The sequence below is a fragment of the Plecotus auritus genome (assembly GCF_963455305.1).
Source record: "Plecotus auritus genome assembly, chromosome: 1".
Classification (NCBI taxonomy): Eukaryota; Metazoa; Chordata; class Mammalia; order Chiroptera; family Vespertilionidae; genus Plecotus; species Plecotus auritus.
In genome coordinates this window covers 134,543,930-134,559,761 of record NC_137770.1, presented here as the reverse complement: position 1 = coordinate 134,559,761, position 15,832 = coordinate 134,543,930, and the positions used below count along the sequence as shown (strand labels likewise).

Sequence of the window (15,832 nt, the reverse complement as noted above, 5' to 3'; positions counted from 1 at the left end):
TATCATTTATAGTCCTTAAAATTTAGCAGAAATCTAAAATACTTAAGTGAATATCACATGAGTTTCATTATCTAAACTATATTATAAAAGTTCCATTACAACAAATCCTAAAACAACTCATCAGCATCAACAGACATCTGTTGCCATCCCTCAGTATTGGCCTGAGCAAAGGCGTGCTAACTGAACTTTTGTAGAGCTCTGCTGAATGATGGCAGCTCATGAGTAGCCCAATAGCTTTTCTTTAATGCAACATATAAATTGGTACCCTATTGGTTTCTGCAGAAAATAGATTATACTCTCAGTTTGTTGTAAAATCTAAATTTGCTTTTATATCTTAGTCTAATTGTCAAAATAAAATACTTCCATGGGCTGGAAGAAGAATGCAGTACTGGACAGTCATTTTCCAGTTTGTATGTGGTTGACTCTTCTTGGTTATAAAAGTGTCACTTTGTGTCTGAAAGGAATTAGCTTGAAAGAATATAAAGTATAGATATGTGTAAATACTATCTTAAGAGCTGCAACTGTGTGCTGTTTACTGAGTTATAGTCCCTCTAAAATATTATTAAAAACCCATCAGTGTTGTTAGAGAATTGAACTATTTAGAGAAAGCAATAGACTAATCATGTTTTAGAACAGTGTCACTTAACTAGATAAGATAATAGTGTCTTTGATGACCTTTATAAATTTTAAATCATGAGTTCCAGTAAAATATGACAACGACTCTACTCTACTATTCATATTTATTTGCTTCAAGTGGTCATATATTAATCTAATAAGTATGTCAATAATTAGTATGTGAAATTGTAAGAGTTAAAAACTGTTTGTTTACATGATTCCTTATCCTTTGTCTTTTAGAAATCTCCACCCTGTCCTTAGAAAATGGGAGAGCTCATGAATCACAACTCATGATTTTTTTGTATTAGTTAAAAGTGTCACTTAAACAAAAAATAAACATAGAGTTAAAAACGTGGCCATATTTTATTCTAAACTTACCCTTACTTTTTAAATCACCCTATTGACATTGAGATCATATTATATTAGGCAGTGCTTATATTACTGGTAAAATAAATCAGATTTTGAAATAAGGTGCATAATTTGGGTTGGAATGAAATGACATCTTTGAAGATATATGACAGAGCTGAGAAAAATATTGGGTAAGTTCTGATTAACTACCAATAATGTGTCATTTTATAAATTCTTTCTTTTGAACCAATATTTGGAAATATAATGGAAAATCCATATTTCCTTTATTAATCTGATCAACTATATTGAGATATTCTTAGATTTTACATATATAATTAAGGAATTGTGATAAATGGGTATATCTGTATACTGCTATTCCAAATATAACATAGAATATTTGTATGACCCCAAAATTTCCTTGTACTCCTTTACAATCTATTATCCTCCTACTAGGCAATCACTGATTTGACTTCTGTCACTAAGGATTTGTATGGCCTGTTCTAAATGAACATACAGGGTGGGGCAAACAGTTTTTCAGTTGTGAGTATGGGCAACACAGAGTTTATTCTCTTATTCAAATTGTTAATTATTGTATTATTTTTCAGATAAGCAACTTGTAAACCTACTTTTGCTCCACATGGTATACTTGGAAGCTTGCAATATGTATTGATATATACCTGCAATTCTTCTATTAAGGGACACGTTTGAGACTCATAGTTTAGAGTTAGAACTGCTGTAACACTGTATCACAAACTGGGTGTCTTAAATGGAAATTGTTTCACAATTTTGGAAGCTAGAAATTGGAAATCAAGGTGTCTGAGATGGTTGGCTACCTTTTGAGGGCTCTGAGGAAGAAACTGTTTTCTTCCTCTTGCCTAGATTCTGGTATCGTGAAGCTTTCCTCATTTTTATAGAGAACATTCTCATTGTGATTCATGAAGTCTTCCTTCTGTGAATATCTGTCTTTGCATTGAAATTTCCCCTGCTTATAAGGTTACAATCATTGGATTGCGCATAAGGCGCATGAGGGAAATTAATGCAACACTATTATAGTAATCAGTCATTAGCAAACGTTGTAGTTCATTATTAATAATTACTTATAATGGGATATTGTAAAAAGTAACTTACAAAATTTTTATTAAAACATTTCTATTGGCTGGGCTGCAAAAATATTTGTTGTAGGCCGCATGCGGCCCGCAGGCCACGAGTTTGACATGCTTGGTCTACAGTAATCACCTCCCTTTAATTTGATAATGTACAATAGCCTTAGTTCTAAATAAGGTCACACTTATGGGTTAGGACTTCAGCATCACTTTTTTTGTTGTTAATTGAGATATAATTTACATATAGCATTGTGTCAGTTTAAAGTGTACAATGTGTTGATTTTATAGATTTAATATTGCAATGTGATTGCCACCATAGCATTGGATAACACGTTTGTTGTGCCATATAATGGTCATTTCTTTTTTGTAGTGGGAACAATTAAGATCTAGTCTCTTGGAAGTTCTGATGTTTATGATACAGTATTGTCTATAATCAGTGTGTTGTGCATTAGTAAATTTGCAAGACTTATTTATCTACTAATTGCAAGGTTTTACCCTTAAACAAGATCTCCTAATTCCTCCACCCCATAGCATCTGGAAACCACCATTCTACTCTCGGTTTTTACAAATTTGGGCTTTTTTAGATTCCACGTGTACGTGATACCAGAAAATATTAATATTTCTCTCTCTGACTTACCTCACTTAGCATACTGCCCCAAGGTTTACCCATATTTTTTTGAGAGGATACAATTAACCTATAACAAAACCCACCCATGTAATTGAGCATATCAGTAACATTCATTTTCCTTTCTATTACTCCCTAGCATTTCTTGTATGAATATAGTGGAATTTATCTCTTCCACTGTTAGTATACATTTGAGTTGTTTTGAATTTGGGGCTAATAGCTATTTTGAGCATTCTAGAGAGCACCTTTTTGTATACCTGCATTTTTGTATCTCCTGTAAATACTTGGAGTGCAATTGCTGTATCATTAGGTAAATAAGAACACGTTTAATGGAGCAAAACAACTGCCAAGCAGCTCTCCACAATGGTTGTAACATTTTGCACTTGCACCAGCAATGTATTAAGGTTCCAGTGGTTCAGAACATTACCACCATTGGGATCACCAGGCTTTTTGTTTGTTTATTTTTAATTTTCAGGTTGGGTAGTGAGGATTTTAGTTTAAATCTGATTTCACTGATGACTAATAACATTGTGAATATTTTTATTTGGATATAGGTCATCCTTATATATTTATTGTTAAGTATCTTTTCCATTCTTTTGCCAATTTTATTATTAGAAATAGTGTATTTGATTAAGTTGTAAGATTTCTTTTTATATTCATAATACAGGGTTTTTGTGAGATACACACACACACACACACACACACACACACACACACACACACTTAGAATATTTTCTCCCAGTCAGGGAATTGCTTTGTCATTTCCTCATGATACTTGTATTATCTTTTAACATTTTTGGTTATAATTTTGTAATTATTAAAAGTTAAAAAAAGAGCATGAAGAGTTTCTGTGTACACTTTACCCAGATTGCCAAGTGGTAACATTTACATTTGTGTGTGTAGACATTTTTTTTTTCCCAACGTGTGTTTTTTAAATCCTTTATGAGTTGGCCACCCTGTTATTTTAGGCAAACTAATAGCCTTTGCTTTTAAATTTTAGATTCAATTTATGTTTAAAATAATTATTGATATCTTGGGATTATATCATATTTAAATTATATGTAATTTATATGTACTATATATTTAAATGATCATATGTTATATCTGTCCATTTCAGAGAGTGAGAAAGAGAGAAAGAGATCTTACTTGATTTGGAATTACCTTTGTAGAAAGGTGTTGTTATGCATTGAGTTTCTTTAATAAATGTGGTATTTTTATATTTTCAATGAGCTTTCTTGTGTTAATAGTTGTGGTATTTTGTGTTCTAAAAAAATTTCTTGCCGAAACCGGTTTGGCTCAGTGGATAGAGCATCAGCCTGCGGACTGGGGGGTCCCAGGTTCGATTCCGGTCAAGGACGTGTACCTTGGTTGCGGGCACATCCCCAGTGGGGGGTGTGCAGGAGGCAGCTGATCGATGTTTCTCTCTCATCGATGTTTCTAACTCTCTATCCCTCTCCCTTCCTCTCTGTAAAATATCAATAAAATATATTTAAAAAAAAATTTCTTAATGTTATCTAAACTGAGTTTATTGGCATTACATTGTTCATAAAAATCCTTGTATTAGACTTTTAATGTCTTTGGGATGTATATTGATGTCTCTTTTTTATTCTCTTTGTTAATAATTTTTGGTTTTTCTTATTATTTTCTTTGTATGTCTTGCAGAGTATAGATCAATTTTATCAATCATTTTTGAAAGCTGATTTTCACTTGTGTATTTCTCTATTTTTGTCTTCTTTCAATTTCATTGATTTCCACTCTTATTTCAATAATTATGTTCAGAATATTGATTATATTCCTTTGTGGTGTTTTTGGTCATTGTATTTTTTAATTTGCTAACATGTTAGAAGTTCCTAAATATTTATTTTTATTGATTTGTAACAAAATACCAAGTGATCAGATAATATCTTTAGTTGAATTAAATCATTTTATATATTTTGAGAATTCAGGTCTTTTATATAGAGTATCTTGGTAACTGTTCCATGAGCACCTGCTTATCCTATATAATAAAAGCGTAATGTGGAAATCAACTGAACAGTAGAAAGACCGGTCGCTATGTCGTGCACTGACCACCAGGGGACAGACACTCAACTCAGGAGCTGCCCCCTGGTGGTCAGTGCACTCGCACAGGGGGAGCACCGCTCAGCCAGAAGCTGGGCTCATGGCTGGCAAGCCCAGCAGCAGTGGCAAGAGCCTCTCCTGACTCTGAGGCAGTACTAAGGAGCAGCGAGCCAGTGATGTGGTAGTGGCGATGGCGGGAGCCTCTCCTGCCTCTGCTGCAGGCAGGCGGTAAGGAGCGAGGGGTCGTGGACTGCAAGAGCCCCGGACTGTGAGAGGGATGTCTGACTGCCAGCTTAGGACTGATCCCAGGGGTTCAGGTCTAAGCTGGCAGGTGGACATCCCCCAAGCGGTCCTGGACTGTGAGAGAGTGCAGGCCAGGCTGAGGGACCTGCCCCCCCGCCCCCCCCCCCCCCGCCATGCACGAATCTTATGTCCCTGGCCCCTAGTCCTATATAATAAAGAGTTAATATGCAAATTGACCCTCACACCCTCGCATCACAAGGTGGCCACCCCCACGTCATCACAAGATGGCCGCCCCCATGTCTTCACAAGATGGCCACCCAAAGATAGCTGTCCCCACATCATCACAAGATGTCCACCCTCACATTGTCACAAGATGACCAGCATGGGAGGGCAGTTGGGGGTGATCGGGCCTGCAAGGGAGCAGTTAAGTGTCAGTCGTGCTGGCAGGGGAGCGGTTAGGGGGCTATCAGACTGGCAGACAGAGTGGTTAAGAGCAATCAGACAGCCAGGCATGCGAATGGTTAGGAGCCAGCAGTCCCGGATTGTGAGAAGGATGTCCAACTGCCGGTTTAGGCCCGATCCCGCAGGGGGCATCTGACAGTTGGACATCCCCCAAGAGGTCCCAGATTGGAGAGGGTGCAGGCTGGGCTGAGGGACACCCCCCTCCCCCCCAACCCTGCATGAATCTCATGCACCGGGCCTCTAGTGTTCCATAATTGTAAATTATGACAAGTTGGTTTATAGTGTTACTGTGTTCAAATCATTTATAGCTACTGCTCTTTTTATTTTGTCACCTTATTCTGTTAATTACTGAGAATTTATGTCTCCAGCTGTAATTGTAGATTTTAATGAATTAATCTACTTTGTTCTGTCATGTATTGTTTTGTGTATTTTGAAGCTCTAACATTAAAGGCATGCACTTTTAGTGTTTTCATATTTTCTTGATGAACAGATCCTTTCTTTATGAAATGCCCATGTTTATCTCTGGTACACTCGTTTTCTTCTTCCACTCTGTTTGATAATAATTTAGCCATGCCAAGCTTTTTATGCTAAGTATTTCATGATATATCTTTAATATCCTTTGACTTTCAATAATCTGTATTTTCACTTTTAAATTGTGTTTTTTAATGCTGTATGAATGGGCCCCTCTGCTATTTTGGGCAGACTAATAACCTTGACCTTTAAAGATTGAAGTTGTTTTAAAGTAATTATGGGTATCATTTAGATTAAGTCTACCATCTTTTCTTTGATTTTATATTTTCTCAATGGTTAATTTTTTTCTCTTTCTTCTGTCCCATGAACTTCTTCCATTATATCTTGCAGATAGTATCCGAGATTAATTTCTCTTAGCTTTTTCTACCTATAAACATCTTTGTTTTATGTTCATTATGAAGGATATTTTCATTGGATATGAAATCCAAGGTTGAGAGAGGTGTTTTTTTTTTAATTTATATTTAAAAATATTTTTTCTTTTGGCCTTCATTATTTATTATGAGAATTCAATTATAGTTCATATAATTATGCTCCTGTATGTAATATCTTTGTGCTCTGCTACCTTTTCTAATCTCTCTCTCTCTCTCTCTCTCTCTCTCTATATATATATATATATATATATATATATATATATATATATACACTAGAGGGGCCTGGTGCACAAAATTCATGCCCTGGGGGGTGTGTCCCTCAGCCCAACCTGCACCCTCTCCAATCTGGGACCCCTCAGGGGATGTCCAACTGCCTATTTACAGGCAGTCAGACATCCCTTTCACAATCCAGGACTGCTGGCTCCCAACTGCTCGCCTGCGCGCCTTCCTGATTGCCCCTAACCACTTCTGCCTGCCAGCCTGATCACCCCCTAACCACTCCCCTGCCAGCCTGATCGATGCCTAACTGCTCTCCTGCCAGCCCGATCATCCCCAACTGCCCTCCCCTGACAACCCGGTCACCCTCAAATGCCCTCCCCTGCATATTCCCTCTATATTAGATAGGGCTTTTTCTTTAACATATTGGACAGCCCTAACTGGTTTGGCTAGGTGGATGGAACGTCTGCCTGCAGACTCAAGGTTCCCAGGTTTGATTCCGGTCAAGGACATGTACCTTGGTTGGGGGCACATACCTAGTGGAGAGTGTAGAGGAGGCCGCTGATGGATGTTTCTCTCTCATAGATGTTTCTAGCTCTCTATCCCTTTCCCTTCTTCTCTGTAAAAAATCAATAAAATATATTTTTTTAAAAAAAGAAACATTTAAGATTCCTTCATATCTGTCTGGCTGGTGTGACTCAGTGGTTGAGACCCCAGGCTGCCGCAGCTGGGAGGGGATCACACAGTGGGGAGGCGTGCCCCTGCCAGGCTGAGACCCCAGCCCAGGTTGCCACTGCTGGCAGGGAATCATATCCTGGGCATGGCTGAGACCCCAGCCCAGGCTGCCGCCGCTGGCGGGGGATCACGCCATGGGGGTGAGGCGTCCCTGCCAGGCTGAGACCCCAGGCTGCCACCGCTGGCAGGGGATCGGGCAGTGGGGAGTGAATTTGTTTTTGTTTTTTATAAAGGGTCAGGAGGGCCTCTGGGCAGCATCCACCAGGCCGCTTACTCTGCAGGCTCTCAGCGGCAGCCTTCCCTGAGACTGGGGGACTCCGGCAGGGCTGAGAGGACTGGGCGCCGCCATCTTGTGGCTATGGGCGCCGCCATATTTGTTGCGGAGTGACAGTTAATTTGCATATTACTCTTTTATTAGATAGGATATATATGTATATATGGAATCATATGTGTTTAGGTATGATTATCTTTGTGTTTATACTGCTTGGAGTTTATTGGCATTTTTGGATTATTTAATGTTATCAGTTCTGGAAATTTCTCAACCATTATTACTTCATAATATTTCTTCTACTCCACTCACTGTTTCCTTTTTCTCTGGGATTCCAATTATGATTATGTCAAACATTCTGATATTTTCCTTCAGATCTCAGACTTTATGTGCTCTTCTTTCAGTTTTTCCCTCATGTGTTGGAGTTGGGATTTTTTCTATCAATCTGTACTCATTGATACTTTCTTCTGCTGTGCCCAGGATTCCCTTAAGTACATCTAATGGTTTATTCAAAACCATTTCAATTTTTATAACTGTTTCTATGTCTCTGCTAATATTACCCATTACATGCAAGTTGTCTACCTTTTCTATAAGACACTTCAGCATTTTTTAAGTAATTATTTTATTTTATTTTTATTTTTTTATTGTTTGAAGTATTACAAATAGTAGTACATATGTCTCCTTTTTTTTTCCCCCGATTGACCTCCCCTCCAGCCTCCCCAACCCTCCAGTACATGCCTTTACCTGCCCCCACCCCAGTGTCTTGTATCCATTGGTTATGCTTATATGCATGCATACAAGTTCTTCGGTTGATCTCTTACAGCCCCCCCGCAACCTCCCCTGCCTTCCCACTGTAGTTTGACAGTCTGTTCAATGCTTCTTTGCCTCTGTATCTATTTTTCCCCCATTTCTTTCCTTTAAAAAATCTTGCCTCTGCAGACTAGAAATAAACATATAATAACAAAAACTGTTTAAGTCCCAATTTCAATGTCCAACAGTTCTGAGTCCCTTTTTCAATGTTAAACAGTTCCTTATGTGTACAGGTCAGCAATGATATCTGGATGGTGGGCACATGGTGGCAATGCAGGTTCGACCCTCTCTGGTTTGGTCCTAGGCAACCTGCTGCGATGCACAGCTTCTGACTGCTAGCGTGGCAAGGCGTCGTCAGCATCTTCCATCTCTGGACTGTTTCTCCTCTTGTCTTCGTGGTTGGAGCAGACCTGTCAATTCCTCTCTGTTGCAGGAATCCACATGGTCTTGGGGTTGTTTTCTGAAAATATACAAACATATTCTCGACCAAAAGTTAATAAAGGAATCTTTTCTATATAATCGATTTGGGATCCTTTTCATTTTTGCCCAAACGATTTTCCTTTGTCTTATTTAGACATCATGTGTGTTTTTCATGGGTGTCTTGCTGTTAGCATTCCAAATGAAAATTAATTTTGTAAAGTAAAAGTTTTCTAGATATAATTTACTTATAGGATATTTTTCCTTACATGATATTACCCTACTATCCCCCCTTTTTTTGATTAATGGAGGCTTTTGTAAATTTTATAATGCAGTCTTGATAAGATGAGTGGATCAAAAAACTGTGGTATATCTACACAATGGAATACTATGCTGCGGTAAAAAAGAAGGAATTCCTACCATTTACAACAACATGGATGGAGATGGAGAGTATTATGTTAAGTGAAATAAGCCAGGCAGAGAAAGATAAATATCACATGATCTCACTCATTTGTGGAATATAATGAACGGCATAGACTGATGAACAAGAACAGATCCAGAGACTGAGAAACATTGAACAGCACGTTAAGTAATTATTTTAATTTGCTGTGACAATTCTAACATCTGGGATGTCTATTGGTCTGCTTCTATTGACCATTTCCTTTTTGGAATGTTAGCCACTTTTTCTTGCTTTCTCATTTTTGTGTGTGTGTGTGATTTCTTACTTTATGCAGCATATTTTATACTAAAGCACAGTAGAGGATGAAATAAATACTTACTTTTTTAAAAGGTGGGATGTTTCTTCTTTCAGTCTACTAGAGTGAGGGCTGAGTCTATATGTGCTGCAGGTTAAGCTCAGTCTATAATTTCTTATGGTAGTGTTGTGATTCAGTTCACCACAGCATCAAATGTTTGGAGAGCCTGGTTGGGAATTTCCCGTTTATTCAGACATGGGATCTTAGCAGGGGAGTGGTTTTGGAAATCTTTGTTTTATAGATGAACCATGTGATGTCTAAACTTTTCGAAACCTTACCCTATATAACAGCACAGCGGCCAGCCGTTTTGGTGGCTAAGGACATCTGTTTGATCTCTAAGCTCATCCCTAGATGTCTTTGTTTTGGGCTAGAACTGAGCTTCTATACATTCTATGAAGTTAGTAATATTTTCTAGGAAAATGTTCTCACCTCTCCAGTGTCACCCCAGGTATTCTGTGGTTGAAAGTCAGAAATATCTGGATAGGAGGAAAGGAACTGAGCTCTGCATGCCCTCTTTCAGTGTTTTATAGCAGAAAGTCCCGAGTGACGGAAATTTTTATTTCAGGCTTCTGCTTCTTACCCATTCTTCCAAAGATGGAACTCTGGTTTACTTGGAGGATTCAATTTAATTTTCCTTTTTATCTCTGATTCTTTTTTATTCACAAATATAGAATATCTGTCTATATTCTCTTCCCATCTCCATATTTTCCAAGTAAGATCTCCCTGATTCAATAAAGAGAAATAAGAATGAAATGTGGGGAAATCACTTTCTTTCCTTGATATGGGGTTCTTCAGGATTTATTTTCTTATACCAGTCTCCATGTGGTTCTTAAAAATACATTAAAATTCTGGTTTCTTGTCCTGCATGTTAAGGAGCTTGGATGTTGCCACTCTCTTATATCAACAGTAAAAAAAATACTAAGCAGATTGAAAAATTTAAAAATAAGCAAACTCTTCTTGGGTCCATAGAGAGGGAAGACACAGGGTAGCCATTCCCCACATTGGAAAGGCAGAGGGTGAATGCAGGGAGTCCCAGCTAACTGGGGCGAAGACAGAGCAGCAAACACTGCAGGAACCGTGGCAGAGTAGGGAAACCTCAACTGCTATGATGAATTGCTGGTGGCTCAGTGCACACACGTCTGAGTTAAAAACTTCAGGGGAACCCAGCCATCAGGGAGGGTCCCACAATATTTTGAGATTTACGTCCAGGAGCTCCACCAAATTCCCATAGCAAATATTTGAGCAATATCTGCTCCTGCTTCCAGCAGGGAGAAGGAAAGGAACCCTTATGTTAGAGCTCTCTACTTCTTAACAAGGCCTGTCTTCAGGGGAAACAAAGTAAGTAGAGCTTAACTGCTGTGGTATCATCTGAGCCTATCTGACCTGGGGAGGAAAGAACTCAATCGCAGCCAACTCTAGCCTTACACGAGGGAAAGGCTGACTCCAGCTCACTGTAGCCATCCTGTCTTACCTACGGAGAAGGAGAGGGGAACACAGGAACACTTTGTTTTTGTTTTGTGGTTTCTTTTTAATCTTTACCGTTGAAAGTATTACTGATGTCCCCTTTGTTTTTGTTTTCTTTGTGTGTTTTTCTCCAATTGACTCCCTCTTCCCTGCACCTGCCCCTTGCAAGCCTTCGCCACACTATTGTCTGTGTCCATGGGCTATGCATATATGCATATAAATTCCCTGATTAATCTCACCCCCCCAACCCTACATTCCCTTTGAAATTCATTAGTCTGTTCATAGTTCTATGTCTCTGGACCTATTTTTTTTCTTCAGTTTATTTTGTTTATTAGATTGCACATATGAGTGTGATAATGTGATACTTATCTTTCTCTGATTTGCTTAATTCACTTAGCAAAATACTCTCCAGGCCCATTTGATGTTGCAAGTGATAAGAATTCCTTCTTTGTTCCCACTGCGTGGTATTCCATTGTATACATGTACCACAGTCCAGAGGCGCTGACTCACTAAAACACTGAGACCTAATCATGGGACTATATACACTTGCCCTCTCTCTAAACCTTGCCACCATATGACTAGGTCTATTTACAGTTGTTCCAGAAGATGGAAATCCTAAGCCAGAGACTGGAAGAAATTATTTTACTTACAAAGATATATCTGATAAAGGACTTATCACACAAAAAAATTCTTAAAACTCAAAAGTTGTTTTATGGATGTTGACAAATAAATCTAAAGTTCATATGATCCAGAATAGTCAGCATCACATATTACTGAAGGAGAAGAACAACATTGGTGGGTCCTACAATCTACCTTTCTGTTGGTAGGGAAAATAGGAGACCATCCATGGATCTCTCCCCTTTCATAGAGGATTCACTTCCTGGAATATATCTTTTAAGTTAATATTTGCATCCTCAGCATTATGATGTTATTTGTAGCTTATCCAGCTTATTTGGTGGTTATGGTGAGAATGATGGCTTTTGTAACTTTTTAAATCTATGCCAGAAGTACTATTTATAAACATTAAAACACAAAAAATATTTTATGCTTATCCACAGATATACCATTTATGTTGTTTTTCATACATTTATAAAGATTAAAGATGCCATCTGATATAATTTTCTTTCAGACTGAATAGAATTCCTTTATATTTTTTATAGTTCAGTTCCACTGGTGATGAATCTTTTCATTTGTTTCTCTATCAAAATATCTTTTTTTAAAAAATATATTTTATTGATTTTTTACAGAAAGGAAGGGAGAGGGATAGAGAGTTAGAAACATCGATGAGAGAGGAACATCAATCAGCTGCCTCCTGCACACCTCCTACTGGGGATGTGCCAGCAACCAAGGTACATGCCCTGAACGGGAATCGAACCCAGGACCCTTGAGTCTTCAGGCCGATGCTCTATCCACTGAGCAAAACTGTCTAGGGCTCTCAAAATATCTTTATTTTACTTTGATCTTTTATGAATGGTTAAATTCACATCCAAGTTGATAGGCCTTCCTTTTTCTTGAAGCACTTTAGAAATATTTTTTAGTCTTCCATCTTGGTTTACTTCCTAAGGAGAGTCAGTGAGGAGTCAGCCATTATTTTTATTTTGTTCATTTTATTTTCTTGTGATGTGTCTTATTTACGTGACTGCTTTTAATACTATTTTTCTTTTTTTTTTTTTTGCAATATAATTGTGATGTGTGTTGGTGTGGTCTTTATTATTTTGAGCTTAGATTTAAGAATTGCTTCTGTCTTTTAAATCACAAATTTTGCCATTATTTCTTCAAATATATTTTGACCTTACAGCTTTCTTTTGATAATGCAATTATATGTATGTTTGACTGCTTAATATTTTCTCACAGGTCACTGAGTCTTTGTTCAATTTTATTTCTATCTTTCTTTTTAATCAGTGTTTCACTTTGGCTAGTATTCACTCCCCTGTCTCTATTTAGAGATTACTGGAGTTCTGAAAACTCGCCTTTCTGCTACTCTGCCTTATACATTCAAGCCACTGAAGACTTTCTGCACTCCAATCTCTGTTTCTTCAATTAATTAAGACCATTGATGCTTTGCCTTGTTTTCCCTTCTGTGCTGTGGTTTAGAAAGTGTCTCCAGGAGCAATAATGTTTTTTTTTTTTTTTTTAATTCACTTATCTCAAGGAACACAGTTTTGTGCTTCCTCTTTTCTGATGTCTGAAAACTATAGTTTTATATATTTTTGTACTTTTTTTGCTGCTTATTTTGGAAAGGCTAGCTCAGTACTAGTCATTCTGTCTTGAACCTAGAGCATGACTCTATTTCATTTGTTAAAAATGACAATCCTTACTTATTGCAACCACATTCAATATGGCATAAAATAGGCATAAAGTAAATTGAACCTACAACAATACATTTTATTTTGGAAAACCAGGTGCATTATTTCTAGAATAACTCCTTATTTCATATTTTTTTCAATTAAGAATTTTAATGATTTCTCCATCTACTTTCCTTCTTGGCTTGTAAAGCTACATGTACTAGTAAATTATGATAATTTTTAATTATATATTAACATATTTTTGGTTTTGAGCATTAATTTCAAGAGCAAAAACTTAAGATCAAACTTGAAAATGAAAGCATCAGGTTCTTTTAAATTAAATTTGGATAAATGTAAATTCATTAAGATTTTAAGAAAAAGAAAGTGGAATATGACATCTTTTTGGACTCACTGCCAAGTATTTTGATAATTTATCTTCAAAAATTATCTTTAAAAATACATGTTTATATCAAATAAATTTTTTTTAATATTATAGAAGCCAGAACATATGTGGTAAATTTTCAGCCTTTCTATTTTTGAGAATAAGATTTTGTATTACTGTTAGAATGTGAAGGTTGTATTATGTTTAATATAACTCATAAAGATGAATAAAATTTAATAAAATTTAATTATTTTCAAACATAATGCCACAAGGTTAACAATAACAAATATTGTCTCTCATTGTTTCTACCCAGGCCAGTAAATTGAAATACTTGCAAATCCTTAAATATGTCTAAGCTTTTGAACTTATGTCTTTTGGGGATTATGGGAAGTTTTCCAGAACTCCTACCCTACAATTTGGGCTAATACCTCTTTCTGTGCACCCGGGGAGTACCATATTTCAAAAATAACAATTTATAGAATTATAGTAATCTATTGACTTCTTTTCCCCATTTGATTTTAAATCCCATGAGGCCGTGAATGGTATATTTTTACTAGTATCTGAGTGTCCATAATATCCTCAGGTCCAGAGTGGGTATTTTATACTTATTTGTTAAATAAACAAATTAATAAATTGTTTCTGTGTTTCAATTGAGACAAAAAAAGATTATTCTAATAGGAACACAAACCTTGGTGAAATGATTAAATGTTAACTCTACATTTCGTCTTTTCTTACAGGCTCTTAAATCTGATCTACAATGGAAAAATTCCTTTTTTATCTGTTTTTCATTGGCATAGCAGTGAGAGCTCAGATCTGTCCAAAGCGTTGTGTCTGTCAGATTTTGTCTCCTAATCTTGCAACCCTTTGTGCCAAGAAAGGGCTTTTATTTGTTCCACCAAACATTGACAGAAGAACTGTGGAACTGCGCTTGGCAGACAATTTTGTTACAAATATTAAAAGGAAAGATTTTGCCAATATGACCAGCTTGGTGGACCTGACTCTATCCAGGAATACAATAAGTTTTATTACACCGCATGCTTTTGCTGACTTACGAAATCTGAGGGCATTGCATTTGAATAGCAACAGATTGACTAAAATTACAAATGATATGTTCAGTGGGCTTTCCAATCTCCATCATTTGATACTGAACAACAATCAGCTGACTTTAATTTCATCTACAGCATTTGATGATGTCTTTGCCCTTGAAGAGCTGGATCTGTCCTATAATAATTTAGAAACAATTCCTTGGGATGCTGTCGAGAAGATGGTTAGCTTGCACACCCTTAGTTTGGATCACAATATGATTGATAACATTCCTAAGGGGACTTTCTCCCACTTGCACAAGATGACGCGGCTAGATGTAACATCAAATAAATTGCAGAAGCTACCACCTGACCCTCTCTTTCAGCGAGCTCAGGTACTAGTGACCTCAGGAATCATAAACCCGTCTACTTTTGCATTAAGTTTTGGTGGCAACCCTTTGCACTGCAATTGTGAATTGTTGTGGTTGAGGCGTCTGTCCAGAGAAGATGACCTAGAGACCTGTGCTTCTCCAGCACTTTTAACTGGTCGCTATTTTTGGTCAATTCCTGAGGAAGAGTTTTTGTGTGAGCCTCCTCTCATTACTCGCCACACACATGAGATGAGAGTCCTAGAGGGTCAAAGGGCAACCTTGAGATGCAAAGCCAGGGGAGACCCTGAACCTGCAATTCACTGGATTTCTCCTGAAGGGAAGCTGATTTCAAATGCAACAAGATCTCTGGTGTATGATAATGGAACACTGGACATCATGATAACAACTGTAAAGGATACGGGTGCTTTTACCTGCATTGCTTCCAATCCTGCAGGGGAAGCAACACAAACAGTGGATCTTCACATAATTAAGCTCCCTCACTTACTAAACAGTACGAACCACATCCATGAGCCTGATCCTGGTTCTTCAGATATTTCAACTTCTACTAAGTCAGGTTCTAATGCAAGCACTAGTAATGGTGATACCAAAATGAGTCAAGATAAAATTGTGGTGGCAGAAGCAACGTCATCTACGGCATTACTTAAATTTAATTTTCAAAGAAATATTCCTGGAATACGTATGTTTCAAATCCAGTACAATGGTACTTATGATGACACCCTTGTTTACAGGT

At 37.3% G+C, this 15,832-nt stretch overlaps 1 protein-coding gene across 9 annotated transcripts in view; it reads left to right on the top strand.

Annotated features, from left to right (window-relative positions):
• LRFN5 (leucine rich repeat and fibronectin type III domain containing 5) overlaps positions 1–15,832 on the top strand; it is a gene marked incomplete at its 3' end in the record, with an annotated part of 299,325 nt that overhangs the window by 267,170 nt on the left and 16,323 nt on the right. For all 9 annotated transcript variants that reach the window (XM_080658210.1, XM_080658212.1, XM_080658211.1 and 6 more), the window contains one exon: positions 14,426–15,830. In XM_080658210.1, coding sequence (XP_080514336.1) covers positions 14,446–15,830 — 1,385 coding nt within the window. In that variant the 5' untranslated portion in view covers positions 14,426–14,445. The remainder of the gene's footprint in view (positions 1–14,425; positions 15,831–15,832) is intronic.